The sequence below is a fragment of the Sinohyriopsis cumingii genome, chromosome 18 (assembly GCF_028554795.1).
Source record: "Sinohyriopsis cumingii isolate HCF-2022 chromosome 18, ASM2855479v2, whole genome shotgun sequence".
NCBI lineage: Eukaryota > Metazoa > Mollusca > Bivalvia > Unionida > Unionidae > Sinohyriopsis > Sinohyriopsis cumingii.
Genome location: NC_142978.1, coordinates 10414474 through 10433128, shown reverse-complemented (window position 1 = coordinate 10433128; position 18655 = coordinate 10414474). Strand labels below are relative to the sequence as shown.

Genomic DNA, 18655 nt, shown 5'->3' with positions numbered 1-18655 from the left:
ATTTTGTCAATGGGTGGAGTCCACTCTTGTTAACAGCATTTGCCAAAGTAACGTTTGCCAGTTCCATCTATGTGTGTTAATTTGTGCTAACTAACTCTAGCATTAAAGTCACCGAAGATGATGAGCATGACCGACCTTCGGTTCTTCTGCATTACAATAATCCATGTTTTCATAATCTCATCGATATATGTCGAAGTTTGGTTTGTCAAAAGGATATTGGCAGGTACAGATAGCGGACGAGTCCCGCCAATTAACGGTATTTGCTACACAGACATGTTTTTATGATCTCAAAAACGATGGTCATCGTGGTACATGGGCGAAGATGATAGTTAAATGACTTGTTTCCAACAGCTGGATTCTCATCTGCATTAGTCTGTCATTCACATGCAATGTTATAAGATAACTAATCAATACAAAGAATCGCATGAAATAGAATACCTTATTTTTTACCTCTGTATATCGATTAGAATACTTTCTTATGCATATTATACTTCTCATTCACCATGAAAAATAAGTGTTAGGTCATTTTAATGTTTCCAGTATAATAACTGTATTTAAGGACTGGAATATATGTTAAATTTGCTGAGAAGTACATTATACACCATTACGATTGTTTCACTGTGTTAAATGAATAAGGCTCAAAAATGCAACAATGCATAGTTGTTTTTTGATCACACTCCATAACTCTATTTATTAGAACTGGTACTTGCAATGTCAAAATAAAAAAAAAAACAGACACGTTCTTTGATCTGAAAATCGCTTACTCAGTTTAAGTGACCTCTGTGTTTTGGGAAAGTGATATTACCGTCCAATTTAATTGGACGAAATAATGGAAAAATCGGGAAACGTGAATGAGATCTCAGATGTTGCAAATTAAACCAAAGTATATGTCTAATAGTATTTATATGGCTTGACATGTCAAATATTGTTTCGATGTTCCAAACACTATGTGAATACTTTATGATAATATATCTTAAAATATATCTTATATTCGCTTGAGACTATAAGAACATAGAATAACAAATGTATTATTTACGCTTCGGGGAGTTCATGTCAACTAATAAAATCTACTTGATTATGGGCAACAATTTTCTAAATTCTTAAACATATTTTAGAATCAAAGTTTAGATGTAGCACATACAAGGTTACATACAGTTGTCTCAACAATTCTGCAACTGAATGATCAACTAATTTTCTGGCAGATAGGAATTAAAGTCTTAAGACCAAGTGCATATATAAACACTACATTTCATTGACGATATGTTTACATATGTTATAGGGAGGGGATATCAATAGCTACCTTGTGATGTCCTGGGCCTACGTATGTGATGGTAGGGTTGGATCCCCGGATCAATTTCAGCTGCATTTATAAGATTGAATTTTAGTGTTACAACTCAGTGCCACATGGGCGTGACACAACATCCCACTCAAATCATGTCTGACAAAGGTTGACGCACGAGTTTGTTAATGAAGAAAAAACCTATTCAAGTACATGTTATTCTCATAATGCAGGATTTATTTTCCGTATGGAAGAAGCTAAGGAAATGATTTGTGTCAATGATCATATATAGGAATGGCATAAACGTATTAAATCTGCTCAATTCATTTCAAAATATACGACAGTGTAGACAACATTTTTAATGTTTCTTGCGTTTGGTGTATATATATATATAACTGAAACTAATAATTTCTAAAAATATTCAGCATACATTGTTTTCAGTAACACTTACACATTCTATAATCGCATCACGCTGAGAATGTTTCCTTTAACTGAAGTTCTTATAGGATCAAATAACATACCTTATAATCACGTTTCTATCAAGTTTTATTTCAGAGTGGATCTCAAAACGTCTGTACGTTTTAGTGCATTTGGTTATAAGAGTAAACCAATATGTATGTAGGTATTTATATCATCCAAAGGGTTTGATATCAACTACTCAAGATACCATGGACTATTGCGAATTTTATATTTATGGATTATAACTGAAATAAAATGTGTTCGGGCTTCGTTTCCGCGTAGTGACACCCGAAAGTGGTTTACATGTCCACCAAATGTACACCAAGAATGTTGAGTATGATTAGTAGTTATGTTCACAATGCTGAGCTCGGTTCACCCAATACTGAGCTCGGTTCACCCAATGCTGAGCTCGGTTCACCCAATGCTGAGCTCGGTTCACCCAATGCTGCACAAGCAACGATCTTTCAGTTACAGCTATATGGCAGTGGATTGCATCATACCTAGGGCAGTAATAAAGACATGTCAAATCCAACACAAATTGTGTCAGGAATCTGTCCACTTTACGAGAACAATCTCCAATTATGTAACATAAAATTACATTATCCTTTTTCGATCAGTAGAATGTGATAAAATTGTTTGATACTTTGAATTTTCCAGTATTTATTTTAAATTTTGCATTAATCATGTCTATGTCTTACAATACCAGGTTATAAGTCATAGTTAATATATAGAATATACTTTGGGTTTTTTCTTTCGACTTTGACATTTTATAACTAAAATGACGGATTTGATTGATTTAAATGTTACATTATTAAAATATGTTTAAGTTCTTATAAGTCTGTGAGATTATTGTTGTCGGATACAGATTGATATACGAACCTGGCTAATACACCATTCATCATGTACATTAATTCTTATGAAAACACTTAATAGGTAACAAGTACTACACGTGTACGCATGCATAACTCAACAGGATAGACCTGAATGGATGCCTGGATCGAAAGACAAAACAACACTATTTGATGAATCTTATATACGACGAGGTACATGTTAGCTCAGTTGCTTACCCAGAAAAACAATTATTCACCCTAGGTAACGTTGTACGCATGTACGACGAAGATGATCAAATCGTTCCAGGGCAAAACCAAGTTATTTCATGCCTTCTGCTGTGACAATACCTCCCGCCTAAGATAAAAATGTAGACATTTTCTTAACTTTCACAGAATATAACGCCGTCTTCACATATATGTACACTGCTTATGTAGTAATCCGGATTTTCTATTGACATCCTACTCAAATAATCCGCACCTACGTTTTCGACCCCTCTGATTGCCTCAACTTGAAAACGATATGGTTGAAGTGTTAGCGCCCAACGCATCAACCGAGCGTTAGCGACCTTAGCTTTATTTTAAGTACAACAATGATTGGTGGTCTATTTCGAGAACGAAATCTATCCCAAAAATATAGGCATAAAACTTACCAATCCTCCATACTATAGTTAACCTTTCTTTCTCAATCAAAGTACCTTTGTTCCCTAGACAGGAACTTCCTACGGCATAGGCTACAGGCATTTTAGTCATGTCTTGTTCCTGCAACAAAACTGCTCCCAATCCAGTATCGGAAGCATCGGTTCTTATGATAAAAGATTTACTGATATCAGATAGCTTTACAATAGGTACACTAGTCAATTTCGCCTTCAATGCGTTTAATACTTTCTCCTTAGATGGTCCCGATAACACTTTATTTGGTTGCCCCTTCTTTGTTAGATCTGATCATGGGCTAGCAATGGCAGAGAAATTAGGAATAAATTTCCTATAGAAACCTACCAAGCCTAGACAGGATCGAAACTGATTTGTTATTTGGTTGAGATTATTTCATGACCGCTTTTACTTGATTATGGTGAGGTTTTAGATATCTGGCTGAGCAGACCGTGTGACCAAGGCATTCTTAATCAGTATAGCCAATACTGCATTTAGTCGGTCGTTCCGTGAGGTTAGCTTGACGCAGTATTCCGAAAAGTTCAGCCAGAACGGATAAATGTTCCTCCCAAGTATCCGTGTACATACAAATTTCGTCCACAAAGCTATCAATGCACACTAAACCTTTTAGTAATCTTCGCATCAAGCGACACCATGTGGCGCTACTTCCTACCAATGGCATTACCTTGAATTGGTACAGCCCTGTCTGTGTAGCAAATGCCATTAATTGGCGGGACTCGTCCGCTACCTGTACCTGCCAATATCCTTTTGACAAACCAAACTTCGACATATATCGATGACCTGATCTTTTCGCAAGAAGATATTAAATGTCCGACATCGGTTAAGTATCAAACACCGTCACTTTGTTTAATTGACGAAAATCACTACAGAAGCGGTTAGTACCGTCTCTTTCCTGACAAGGACAACGGGAGAAAAATATGGAGAATTCGACGGTTCAATCACCCACAAGGCCAGCATTTTCCTAATCTCTTCATCCACAGTCTCTCGCGCGATACATGGAACTGGGTAACACTTAATTCTAATTGGATCAGATGTACATAGCTTTATTTTTAGCTCTACTAGGGTTGTGCATCCTGGTCTATCAGTGAAAACATCAGAATACTTTCCTAGGAGCACTTTGATCTGTTTAAATTGACCTTTGGGCACCTACGCGCTTACATTCACCTGATCTATCCCTTCTCTTTCACTATGCTATCTCAAGTTCTCCCATTACCGCGTCATCTTCGATAACCTTTGAGCACACGACATTGAATATCCATTCTTCTGTCGCGTCTTCGTGCTTTTCTACAGGTTGTATGGACCCGACAATATCCATAGCCACTCTTTTGAAAGGTGTGTCGATCAAGGGCATTTGGCCTAGAGGAACACGTGAAACTCTCCCTTTAGACACAGTTGTCTGACATACATCACATACATCACAAGACCGACAAAACCTATTAATGTCACTATTTACTCCAGGCCAATAGATCTCAGCCAGTACTTTGCTGGTGGTTTTTCCCATACACAGATGACCTGCCATGCTTGATTCATGGGCTACCCTCTATACACGAGACCGATATTTTTGAGGCAATACTAATTTCAAATATGTATTTCCCTCTTGCGTGGTAAACTCCCTATTAATTAACCTAATTATATTTACAAATCTCGAGCTACCCCCTCCTTTGCAGCGTTGAATATAGTTAGATTTTCTCATTAATCGAACTCAAGGATGTGTCGCGCTCCTGCTCACGGAGAAATTGTCACGCGAGATTCCTTCTATTGATTCGGGGACGGTTAACTTCCGTACCGCGCATTTCTCTCGCCTGGGTTGTGCACGCGCTTCAACGGCTAGAGCTATGGGCGTTTTAAAATCTTGCATAGTCGTCAGATGAGACCCTTCAACGTTGCCGATTGCAAATTGGATTATCGATACAGAGCGCATCAACTGTTCCGGTCAAGAAATGAGTTTCAATCTTAACTCTTGCAACAGGTAGGCGATCGATCGTCATCAAATTATCAAATGGTTCTAAGGCGAGGCCAAGTTATTTCTTGCCTTATTCTGTGACAATATCAAATTTTATTGCATCTGTACGTCACATTGTCACATTTCTTAGAAAACGTTGTTCTTACCTAGCTTGTATCTCATCTAAATTCATAGTCTTTTTAGCAATGTACAATCTGCATATCGCCCTTGCCACAGTACTGAAACTACTCTTCTAAAAGTAGTTAATGACGTTCTCTCTGCGTTGGATAGCGGAATGATTACAGTACTCACCCTCCTTGATTTGCCTGCAGCATTTGACACAACAGACCATGATATATCACTTCACCGTCTCCAGCATGTATTTGGCATTCATGATACAGCCTTACTGTGGCTCAAGTCCTACTTGGTCAACAGGACACAGATAGTATCTGCAAATGGAATACACATCAGCCTAATTGATCTATGTTGTGGTGTTGAATAGCGGTTTCTTCTTGGACCTGTTCTCTTAATTATATACACTCGGTCGCTTTCAAGTGTCATAGATCATCATTCAGTGTCACCAAGTGTACGCTGATGACAACCAAATATACAAATCTAGCCACCCAACTGAAGTTGATGCTAGCATCCAAGGTGCAGAGAGGTGCATTACTGATGTGAAATCATGGATGACATGTAACAAGCTGCAGATGAATAATGATAAAACTGAGGCCATTCTTATCACAACACAATAACTTTGTCATTAAAATCCTTTACCACAAATAATAAATATCAGCAACACCAACATTAATTTCACACAATCAGTACGAAACCTAGGTGTTACTCTGGACAGTACTCTCACATTGCACCAACATATCATGAACATATGCAAGACTGCATATCTTGAGCTGAGAAGCATCAGCTCAATCAGCAAATATCTCTCAGTTGATGCCACTAAAACACTTGTGAGTTCATTAGTACTTTCGAAACTGGACTATTGTAACTCATTTATGTCTGGTTCATCTCAATATCTACTCCAGAAGCTTCAAAAAGTTCAAAACACAGCTGCTCGTATCATAATTAGAGTACCACGATCAGAGCACACCTCCTCGCTGCTCTGTACCCTACACTGGCTATCCATTCGATCCAGAATCAAACACAAAATTTGTTCTCGGTGCTACGTTTCACTGTCGGACTCTAGTCCAACATACCTATCCGATCTCACCCATGTGTACACACCAGCAAAGATACTTACGCTCCTCTTCTGACAATCGTATACTTATTATTCCAAGTATGAAAACAAAGTCATATGAACAGCGTTCGTTTGCATACCAGGGTCCAGCAACGTGGGATGAATTGCCCACTGAAATTAGACACAAAGACAGTGATCACATTCAAGAGGGCTCTCAAAACTCACTTATTTCGACTGCAAGAACAAACTTAGAGACCTAATAATGTTTCCTACCTGAACTATTCTCAGCATGGTTTTTATATTTTTGATGTTTTTCTAATTTCATGGTATTGTTTTTTTTTTGTTTTTGTTTTTTTTTGTAATACTACTGTTATATTTTTTTATCTTATATGTGTTGTCTAATGTTGTAAGCGCTTAGAGCGTCTAAAGATTAGGCGCTATACAAAGTCCTCATTATTATTATTTACTGCACGGCTCTGGATATTTTCGGCTGCTTATAGAGATGATTACGGATGTGTGTTTGGCAGTAAAGCTGATTCTGGATGTATAGCTTATATCTTGAACGCAAAGTCGTATGTCTCAGTTGAATATACTATACTACGTTCTGCTGTCGGTAGTGACATTGGATCGGAGGAAAATGGTGGTTAAATAATGGTGAGGCCCAGAGCATCAGGCCTAACGGGTCTGGAGAGAATAATTTTGCTTTTGAGGAATTCTACTTATCCATGTATGTATATCATACTTCTGGAGGAAACGTTATTCGTATCTGTACGAATTCTATGTATTGTTCAAACTTGGTGGTATATTCACTTTTGTGTTACATATGTGTATACATTGATCATCCATAGCGATAGATCATCCCTGTTTTTGTAAAAGGTCGATACTTTGATAATTGCTTGTTTCTCTTTTTAAGTTACACGTTTTTCCCTTTTCGTTCCAGTAAGGAACGATATCACTTTTACTATATCAGATGTTCATCATAGTGCACATAATGGTGCACTGGAATTTATGCGCAAGAGTTTGGTATTAGATTCATTCATATTTTTAAATCACAACATAACCATCTCGTTTATGAATGTGGTGTTAGTGTCTTAGCTATAATCTGATCCCAAGCAGGATCGTCATGTTATATAACAATACACTCCAATCGCTTACATTTTAAATCTTTATGATTTATGATAGCTGATTGCTTACGTGTTTAGTAGGCACAGTGTCTTCCAACCTTGCCATTTACCCTTGGTAACTGTAATTAAACCATGCAAAAGTTATTTTACCTTGTCCACAAGTACGTTCCTTTTTCATATAAGGGTCATTACATAACCATAACTATGACATTACAATATATATCACTGAGAGTTATGCAAAGTTCATGCAGAAAATGTTATGGTATAATTTTACATCTAAGTCTTCTTATCATTCAAAGAGGCAATACGATGACATGACAATATTCCATAGAACTTGGAAACATAATTTAGTCACGGTATTGTCATGAAGGGAACCTGTCAATCTCTTGAAAATGATCCTAAATAATATGTTCCCTGTTGACACACATATCACCAACCACTTCCTTCATGCTGATGCATGAGGTGAAATAATGTTGCTTACTATTAACAGACCTATTCCGCCAGTTTTCTACAGCGATCATTATCATATATCATAATATCAGTGCAGGATAATACATATTGTCATGATTTAGGTTGAACTAGATTATTTGAACATTTCAACGTGTTTTATTTTTGCGTCTATCATGATCAAATTGAAAGTCTTTAAAATTTACCGATCGAAAATTCGCAGCAAAGTATCTCTGTTACCAAGTTCACAGGTTCCCAAAATTATACAAGTTGAATGTTAGGAAAATTGGAATGTATTACCAGTTAATAACCCAGAAGCATTTCTTTACAACAGGTCACAAATTTACTTTTTATGGTATGGAATAATATTCTTAAACCCTAAATGAACAAAAAATAGATATAGAAGACTTCCAAACTGTGTTGAATTGCAATGTATCATAGATGAAATACTTGTCATCAGTATATAGATGAATGAGTTGTGACGGTGCATGTGTTAGCGCAATTCGTATATTTCATAAATTAAAAGGAAATATATTTAAACCACGCAAATGAATTTTTCATAAACCTTTAACATATGTTAACATAAAAAGTACTGATTTGAAAGATGATAACACAAAATTTCAATGATATAGATATTTATGAAAATTCTAAACGTCAAGCTAGAAAGCAATATGTTACTTACACTTGCAGGATATTGTCTGCTTAATTGATTTTTTTCATATCTTATAGCAAACCCCTTGAATTCATACTCTATATAGACTAACACAATATAATTAAGTTAGAATGGTCATGCTGCATGTACCATTTTTGCATCTCTTGTTGAACACATACAGCGACACTGCAACTGTCTAAGACGCTAATAACTGTCAGTAATTAGGCTGTGACTGCAACTTGCTATAACTTCTCTAAGGGAGGAATTTGCCTTTGGACATATGGATGCTTCCGTAGTGCAATTCCAACAAAAAGTTAAAATCACCACATTTGAAAGTGAACAGCACGAAACGGATAAAACAAAATTTCTGTATATACAATTTTTATGTGTTTATGCTTTACGTAATTGGAAGAATAAATTGCTTCTGCTGAGATACGTGCATTGAAGAGAACATAGATTACCTAATAAAATTTATGGACCAAGTCAATCAGACTAGATGGCCTAGAATAAAAGAATTCATTACAAATATAATGAAATCAATAAAGAAACTAACTTAGAAACAATGCAAATAAAATCCAAATAACAAAAAGAAGAGATGACCTGCATTTATTTACACGGTGGTATGGAATAAATAAAAGTGTAGTGAAAAGAAGTGGTGTTGCAATATAACATACAAATGAAGTAAATTGGGTTGTTCTTCGAGATCTCAGATATGTTTAGTAATATAGTAATTTAGAGTAATGTATTATTCATATGACATACCAATGTTAATCATTTTAAGGAAAAAAGGAGTAAATGACACAACGATAAGAACTTGTCAAGTGGACATTAAAACAAACTGACGCAAAAAGCACAATATCGAACAACGTAGATTATCTGGCCGCCGAATACCGGATTAATCAATTGTACAAAGAGCACGTATCTAGGAATGAAGATACTTTACTGATCTCGACTGAGTTATAGAAAACAGAGAACATAATTATAATTACAATGATGGTATTAATAACAAAATTATCCTCATATGTTAACATTAAGCATAATTAGGAGAGAAGGGTGGGGAGAGTGAGATAGCAAGAAAAATGTTTAGCTGTGACAATACAGAAATTGTGATACAGACATCCCAAGTTAATGAAGCTTAATTGTACATGCAAAATGATCAGAATAAAAACATTACATGAGCCAAGCATACATCAAAAAAAAATCGATCAATGACTGATGGTGACGTAGCGACATGTGTTAACAAGATCGAATTCATTCGAATTTTCTTTCATCAAATGTCTTCGACGCTTTCATTCAAAGACCAAAGAAGATAACGTTTTGTCAATAACTTACAAGCTGAGTCCTTTGCGTGGGGTGTATATTCTTGGAATATAATTTTAGATAATGTGTTAGACCAACTGAAATAAGCCGAATGCTTCCGTCTAATCCTTATATGTAGTCTCCCCTCCAATTATATAAATTCAGAGTTTTAATAATGTTCAATAAGAAACTGTATGTGTTGTCTTTAATATACAGAAATAACTATTTAACTTTCTACCGATGTACCAATGTATATAGTTTAGACACATGTGTGATCTTTTCTATGAAGTGTTTGGTGCTGGGCAGGAAGTTCTTTACCTTAGATAAAATGCTACCCTACAGTAATAAAACAAATTCGTAGAGGGAGAGAGAGACAGAAGATTTATGTGCATTTTTGTACCATGTTTACTTATATATGATACATTTATACTGCATACGACACGCAGACATCTGTGAACTAATGTTAAAATAAAACGATCGTAAATGAAGTGAGTGACCAATGGGAATGTAACACCTGTTATCGAGATACCTCTATTTTCCAAGGGGAGATTTAAGGACTGGTTAAGAGGAATTTCAACTATAGGAACAAATCATATATTTTTCAATACCTCAATAGCCCTCAGTCGTCTTTTTGCAGACATTATCTACTCGAGAACACATTGTCTAAGGAACAGCTAAGTTTTTGAGACTGCCTATACACACATAGAAGATGTTTGCAATTCTGTGTTCACTGTGCGCTATCCTCGCTATCAGCAAACAGTCTCAAGCGATATCATCGTTAGAAGCAAGATACCGTACAAGCAGTGCCTCTGCGAACACCGTTTTAGAAAGACTGATAAGGGTAGAAAGAACAATTCAGCGACTGGTGAAGGACACATCAAAGGGTGAGTATAAATCCTTTTACAATCCGTTTTATGAATCCTAATGAAAATCAGTAGCTATTAATTTGTTATATATTGTCACGGAATGGTGTAAAGGTTGTTAATGAAATCCATGTACTCGGGTTTCGTTTCTTTTCTCTGTACAACGATACCCGAGGGTGATTATATCATGGTCTATGTATTTCGAAATCGTGAGTACGATTCGTCCTATGCCACACGTGCAAGGTGCCTTCGATAAGGAATAACGAAAATTCTAAAGGTATAAATACGTTACTACATGTAAAGGACCTTTACAATACTAATGGTTTTGTCAGCAAGCGGCCTGCTAAAAGGATTCGCACAACTCCAGCTGCAGGGCTGAGTTTTTGATGGTAGGAATATCCGGGGTGTCCGGTGTTGTCAGAGTGTAGAAACGTCCGTGTGTCCGGAGCGTTTAAGGTGCCGGAGTGTTTAATGTCTAGCGTCCGGAATGTCAAGAGTGACTAAGGTGACCCAGCCGTAGAGCCTTCAAAGGACCAGGGGGTCCGGAGGGTCTAATATTTCAAGTATCCGGAGGGTCTAATATTTCAAGTGATCATAGTATTCCGAGGGTCCGGAGTCTATATTGGTTGTGAAATTGATTCGGAGGAGCTGTGGAGCGGATATGGTGCACGGGTGACGGAGTGCATCTCCACACATGTATTTTTAGCTGTATGCTAATTTTGAGTTAGTAAGACCCAGTGTATTATTAAGGACTGGAAGGATAGATTGTATATCCGTTCTTGTTTAGTGACATAATTTCACTACCTGAGCGAATACATTTTTTTACTATGTGTAAAGACTTGCATCGTTTACTATTTGAGTGAACTATATTCATCTTTCCATTATTGAATCATTTGTGAAATCATTTATCCTGTATTTTAGGGTTACTGAACTAAATTTATTTGTATATTTTTTCCATCTTTGAAACTGTGCGTTTTTTGTTAAATAGATCCAATATTTGGATTATAAATACGCACACATCTTCGCAATCCACTACTCGTATAAATCGCCACATTAAACCATATATCTGTGTCGTCAAAACGTGTTCTGTTGTTAATCCGAAATATCCCACCCGGTTATCTTGTTACAAATGGTGTCAGAAGTGGGATCATTTCGGATATAACAGCACTGAAATTGTTTTATTATATTTGTATGCTTTTTGTGTGTTTCAGATGCGTTTGACAAAGCACCAAGGTTAGGTAGATACCTAATATTACTTTATTTTTTGTATTTAATATTTTTGTTGCATTTCGTGAAAGAAAATACGGTTTGTGGTAATTACGTGTTTTGTATAAAACTGCACTTTAAGGTTGGTCACCACCAAATTTTTGAAATGTCTTCTATGAAAGAACTGGTAGAACTGGGGAAACAATTTGGTTATGAGGGAGAGTCCCTTAGAAATTTCGTTCGTGAAGAACAAGCCCGGGAGAGGGACCAAAGATTAAAGGAGAGGGAATTAGAAAGGGAAAAATTTGAAAGGGAACAACAAATAGAAAGGGAAAAATTTGAAAGGGAACAACAAATAGAAAGGGAAAAAAGGGAAACCCAGAGGGAAATGATAGAATTAGAGAAGGGTAAGATTGAACTAGAGAAACAGGCTGAGAGGGAAAGGATAGAATGGGAAAGGGAAGCAGAGAGGGAGAAGTTAGAAGGGGAAGATAGAAATCGGTAGAAGGAATATCTAAGAAATTCTGAGCTATTGCAAGCTAAAAAAGAGGGGGAACATGATGTTAAACTGAGAGGTCCAAAATTGCCCCCATTTGAAGACGATAAAGATAATATGGATAGTTATCTAAATAGGTTTGAGAGGTATGCTACGGTACAAAAATGGAAGAAAGACGATTGGCCGCTCCATCTTAGCGCGTTATTGAAAGGTAAAGCGTTAGACGTGTATTCGCGTTTATCCACGGCCGATTCGCTCAATTACCCCGTGTTGAAAGAGGCACTTCTCAAGAAATATGAACTAACCGAGCAAGGGTTTCGCAAGAAGTTTAAGCATAATAAACCAGAGAGAGGCGACACATTCACCCAGTTCGTCAGTAGGACTTGCAATTATTTGCAGCTATGGGTGGAATGTGGTAAATCCGTCAAGACATTTGAGGGTCTTGTCGATTTCTTGCTTCGTGACCAATTGTTAACAACTTGTGGCAAGGAGTTATATTTATTCTTGAAGGAAAGATCCTTCACAAATGTACATGAAATGGCCACACAGGCGGATTTGTTCGCCGAAGCTCGGGGAGGTTCGCAGAATGTCATCACGCGAGATGTCAAAGGTGGGAATCAGGTCAACGACAGAAAACCCAGGGAACCTGGAAAATCTGGTAGGAGTAACCAGGGGAAGCGGAGTGACATGCAATGTTTCATTTGCAAGGAAGTGGGTCATATCTCCCACTATTGTCCTAAGCGGAAGGGACCAGTCCAGAAAGTAGCGGTAGCCATTAAAGGCAGAAGATCGGTAAATGGAAAACTTAATGTTTCCCAGCAAGTTAAGCGGAAAGCGGTGCGTGAACCGGTGGTGCGTTCAGAGACCAGTCTCGATGTGATCCAATCAATCGGCACGTGTATTTTTCCAGAGGCAAGGGTGCCGACCGCAAACGGCACTGTTAACGGACAAGAAGTCACCGTTCTACGAGACACGGGATGCACTACTGTAGTCGTGAAACGGAGCTTAGTCCGCGATGATCAATTGCTTGGGGTTAAATCACCTTGCATGTTGCTTGACCAGACAATCGACCACGTTCCAGTTGCAAGGATAATGATAGATACACCTTTTTTGACCGGGACTGTGGAAGCTTTATGCGTAGCCAACCCGATCTATGAACTGACGATTGGCAACGTACCGGGTTCTAGCCTCCCAACCATAGCAGATTTCCGATTCCCTATCATCCAGGCAGTGCAAACTAGGGCTCAGGTAAAGGAGGAAAATAAACCTTTGCGTAAGTTAAAAGTACCGGAAGCCATTACTGATATATCCCGCGAAGAATTCCAAAATGAGCAAAAAGGTGACGCGTCTTTACGTGCAACCTCTGAGAAGGCATTAACGGGTACCGTGAGAAAGTGTAAGAACGGGGGTTCCTCTAAATTCCTTGTTCGAAAGGGTTTAATGTACAGGGAATACTCTACATCGGATAGGAAGTTCTTGCAATTAGTGGTTCCCCAGAAATTTAGGGCACATGTATTAAAGGTCGCGCACGAGTCGAGTATGGCAGGTCATTTAGGCATAAAGAAAACAACGGATAGGGTATTAAGAGAATTTTATTGGCCTGGCGTCAATAGCGACATAGCGCGGTTCTGTCGCTCGTGCGACGTTTGCCAGAAGACGATCTCTAAGGGCAGGGTAACTAGAGTACCGTTAGGTCAGATGCCCTTGATAGATACTCCGTTCAAACGAGTAGCTATCGACATTGTAGGACCAATATTTCCGCATACAGATCGGAAAAACCGATACATCTTGACACTGGTAGATTACGCTACCAGATATCCAAAAGCCATAGCTTTGCCATCAATTGAAACCGAACGTGTAGCCGAAGCGCTCGTAGACATGTTCAGCAGGGTCGGAGTGCCCGAAGAGGTTCTTACGGATTGTGGAGCGCAATTCACCTCAGATTTCATGGCAGAAATTAGTAGGTTGTTGTCCCTTAAACAGTTACGCACAACACCTTACCATCCTATGTGCAATGGATTGGTCGAGAAATTCAACGGCACATTGAAGCAAATGTTGCGGAGAATGTGTGCGGAAAGACCGAAGGATTGGGATAGATATATGAACGCCCTTCTGTTCGCATATCGTGAGGTTCCTCAGGAAAGCTTGGGTTTCTCCCCGTTTGAACTATTGTACGGTAGGACAGTTCGTGGTCCTATGCGCATACTTCTTGAACTGTGGACAGACGAGGTCGCGGACGAAGAAGTTAAGACCACATACCATTATGTAGTTGATTTGCGCGAAAGATTAGAAAGTACTTGTCAAATGGCGCAAGACGAACTCGCGAAATCTAGTCGTAGGTACGCCAAGTACTACAACCGAGGAACTCGGAGTAAAAAGTTTGACGTAGGCGATCAAGTGTTGGTGCTTCTCCCAACGAATAACAACAAGCTGCTAGTCCAATGGAAAGGGCCATATGAAGTCAGACAGGTGAAAGGCGAAATGGATTATATCATTGATATGGAGGGGAAGTCCAAGACATTTCATGCCAATATGCTTAAACTCTACATAGCGAGACCTGGACAAACGATTGATAAAGGGATTTTGAATGTAGTATGCGTTGCGGTGATAGAGGATAGGTCTGGTGACGAAGCGGAATTCGTCTCCAGCACAGAAATACCCCTTGAATACCCCATGGACGTTGGTAAAGAAAGTATTGACCAGACAAATGTATGCCCTGAGTTATCGGAGGGTCAACGTACACAGATGATGGAGGTTTTGTCCAAATATCCAGATGTGTTCACGGACATACCAGGCCGTACGGGTCTAATTCGACACGAGATCAAATTGAATACCACTGAGCCTATCAGGATTAAAGGATATCCGATACCCTTTAATGCACGGGAGACAATCAGCGAAGAAGTGATGAAAATGTTAGATCAGGGAGTGATCGAACCTTCAAACTCCCCATACTCGTCCCCCGTGGTGTTAGTCAGAAAGAAAGACGGGACCAACCGGTTTTGCATCGACTTTCGGCAATTAAACAAGATCACCGTATTTGATGCAGAACCAATGCCAGATATGGAAAGTGTATTTTCAAATTGGCAGGTCATAAATACATTTCCAAATCAGATCTAAGCAAGGGATATTGGCAGATACCCATCGCCGATAATGCTCGCGAGTTAACGGCATTCGTGACTCCCAAAAGACTGTTTCAATTTAAAGTTATGCCTTTCGGTTTAGTCAACGCCGGTGCATCGTGCGTTCGTCTCATGCGCAAATTGTTAAACGGAACGGAAAACGTCGACAGCTTCGTAGACGACATCTTTGTTTACACACATACATGGGATGAACATGTTAAGGTATTACGGGATCTGTTCGATAGACTTCACATTGCAAACCTTTCAGTTAGGCCTACTAAGTGTAGCATAGGGTATTCCAGTTTGGAATGTTTGGGACATCTGGTAAGTGGACTAGGCCGGTTGCAACCTCATCCAGATAAAATAGGAGCAATCAGGGATGCCCCTAGACCAGAGACAAAAAACAAGTAAGGTCTTTCCTAGGTCTAATCGGGTTCTACAGGAAATTCGTCCCCAACTTTTCGGCTATTGCCAGCCCTTTAACGGATTTGACTAGGAAGGGGCAACCGAATAAAGTTTCATGGGGTGTATGCCAGGAAAAAGCGTTTAACACTCTAAAACACGAACTGGTAAGTGCACCAATTTTAAAGTTGCCGGAAATAGATAAACCTTTTATACTGAGGACTGATGCTTCCGATACGGGTCTTGGGACTGTTTTGCTACAGGAGCAAGGGGGGATGAAATTGCCCATTGCTTATGCAAGTAGGAAATTGCTCCCTAGAGAGGAAAAGTACTCCGTGATTGAAAAGGAGTGCCTAGGTTTAGTATGGGGAATAGGAAAATTCCATACATATATTTTTGGGAGGGAGTTTACCTTGCAAACGGACCATCAGCCGCTTTTATATTTGAATAAAGCAAAGGTCACCAATGCAAGATTGATGCGTTGGGCGTTGTCTTTGCAACCATACAGTTTTCGAATCGAGGCAATTCGAGGGTCAGAAAATGTGGAAGCTGATTTTTTAAGTAGGGTGTAATTAGCAAATCATTTCGTTCGGTCTGAAAATTGGAAGTTCTAATGATTCATTGTTCACATTCCGTGATTGTTCTAAAAGTGATACCACTTTTTTTTTAGGGGGGAGGTATTGTCACGGAATGGTGTAAAGGTTGTTAATGAAATACATGTACTCGGGTTTCGTTTCTTTTCTCTGTACAACGATACCCGAGGGTGATTATATCATGGTCTATGTATTTCGAAATCGTGAGTACGATTCGTCCTATGCCACACGTGCAAGGTGCCTTCGATAAGGAATAACGAAAATTCTAAAGGTATAAATACGTTACTACATGTAAAGGACCTTTACAATACTAATGGTTTTGTCAGCAAGCGGCCTGCTAAAAGGATTCGCACAACTCCAGCTGCAGGGCTGAGTTTTTGATGGTAGGAATATCCGGGGTGTCCGGTGTTGTCAGAGTGTAGAAACGTCCGTGTGTCCGGAGCGTTTAAGGTGCCGGAGTGTTTAATGTCTAGCGTCCGGAATGTCAAGAGTGACTAAGGTGACCCAGCTGTAGAGCCTTCAAAGGACCAGGGGGTCCGGAGGGTCTAATATTTCAAGTATCCGGAGGGTCTAATATTTCAAGTGATCATAGTATTCCGAGGGTCCGGAGTCTATATTGGTTGTGAAATTGATTCGGAGGAGCTGTGGAGCGGATATGGTGCACGGGTGACGGAGTGCATCTCCACACATGTATTTTTAGCTGTATGCTAATTTTGAGTTAGTAAGACCCAGTGTATTATTCAGGACTGGAAGGATAGATTGTATATCCGTTCTTGTTTAGTGACATAATTTCGCTACCTGAGCGAATACATTTTTTTACTATGTGTAAAGACTTGCATCGTTTACTATTTGAGTGAACTATATTCATCTTTCCATTATTGAATCATTTGTGAAATCATTTATCCTGTATTTTAGGGTTACTGAACTAAATTTATTTGTATATTTTTTCCATCTTTGAAACTGTGCGTTTTTTGTTAAATAGATCCAATATTTGGATTATAAATACGCACACATCTTCGTAATCCACTACTCCTATAAATCGCCACATTAAACCATATGTCTGTGTCGTCAAAACGTGTTCTGTTGTTAATCCGAAATATCCCACCCGGTTATCTTGTTACATATATAAGTAAATAACACACAATTTTTCAAAGATTTTTCTTGTATTTTCCCATGCATCGACCTTAATATACAATAACTTTGCTTAACGTCACCTGTTATTCAAGCGATTTTATAACTGTACATGAATACATTATTCGGCTTGAAATATAACATTAAATTAAAATTTCCGAACTATGCATGTGTCAGCATAAAGATATTTTCTTGCAAAAAGTGGACAAAATGTTGGTAAAAACATTTTGAGCTGGAATTCGAGCTTGTGCTCATAATGTTTAAATTTGCTTTATATATTTTACCCATACTCAATAATGGCAATATTCCATACAGAATTGTGTGTTATGTAACAGAAAGATAATGCAAATCGGAATACACTTGTTAAAGCAGATCATTAAAGTCTTTAAAACTCGTACAGAACATAGATTTCCGAACTGATAAGATAATTCAAAATAAAAGAATGTGTTTTGTGTGTGAATATCAGAAAAGTTCAAGTGCTTGAGCAATATAAAAAGTGCCACCTACTTTTGTCTAGATATATGTCGAATGTACATGTTGGTAATTCCGTGGATGCCCGAGGCACGGTCAGAAGAAAAAAAGCCTTTGTTTGTCTTGAAAACAACCTAGCTGGCAGTATTTAGGCAAATGATCAGCGTATTGCTGCCCAAACTGCATATTCTGCATATCGGTCCTTCTAATCTCCATGTGATTCCTCCTGGAGCTCATTTTCACGAGTATACATTTACATTGAAAATTGCCATGACAACTTTGGGTTATTTTATCGGTCCGAAAGAGCAATTTATTGTTCAACGTCTAAAAATCAAAGTGCGATTGACATAGTCCTAAGAGCTCATTATTTATTCCATACAAACAGTTTTTCTAAACATAGTCAAAGTGCTAAAACCCTTTTAAAATCTAATATTGTAGTATCAATTGTTGAAGGCATTATTTTTTCAAAAAATCTAGTCTTAAA

The 18655-nt window shown here is 38.3% G+C and overlaps 1 protein-coding gene across 1 annotated transcript in view; it reads left to right on the top strand.

Annotated features, from left to right (window-relative positions):
• The first annotated feature begins 13381 nt into the window (after positions 1-13381).
• Positions 13382-18655, top strand: part of LOC149776060 (uncharacterized) — a 71294-nt gene continuing 66020 nt past the window's right edge. Inside the window, exon 1 of the mRNA XM_089940973.1 lies at positions 13382-13728. Within this exon, the coding sequence (XP_089797099.1) occupies positions 13503-13728 (226 nt within the window). The 5' untranslated portion in view covers positions 13382-13502. The remainder of the gene's footprint in view (positions 13729-18655) is intronic.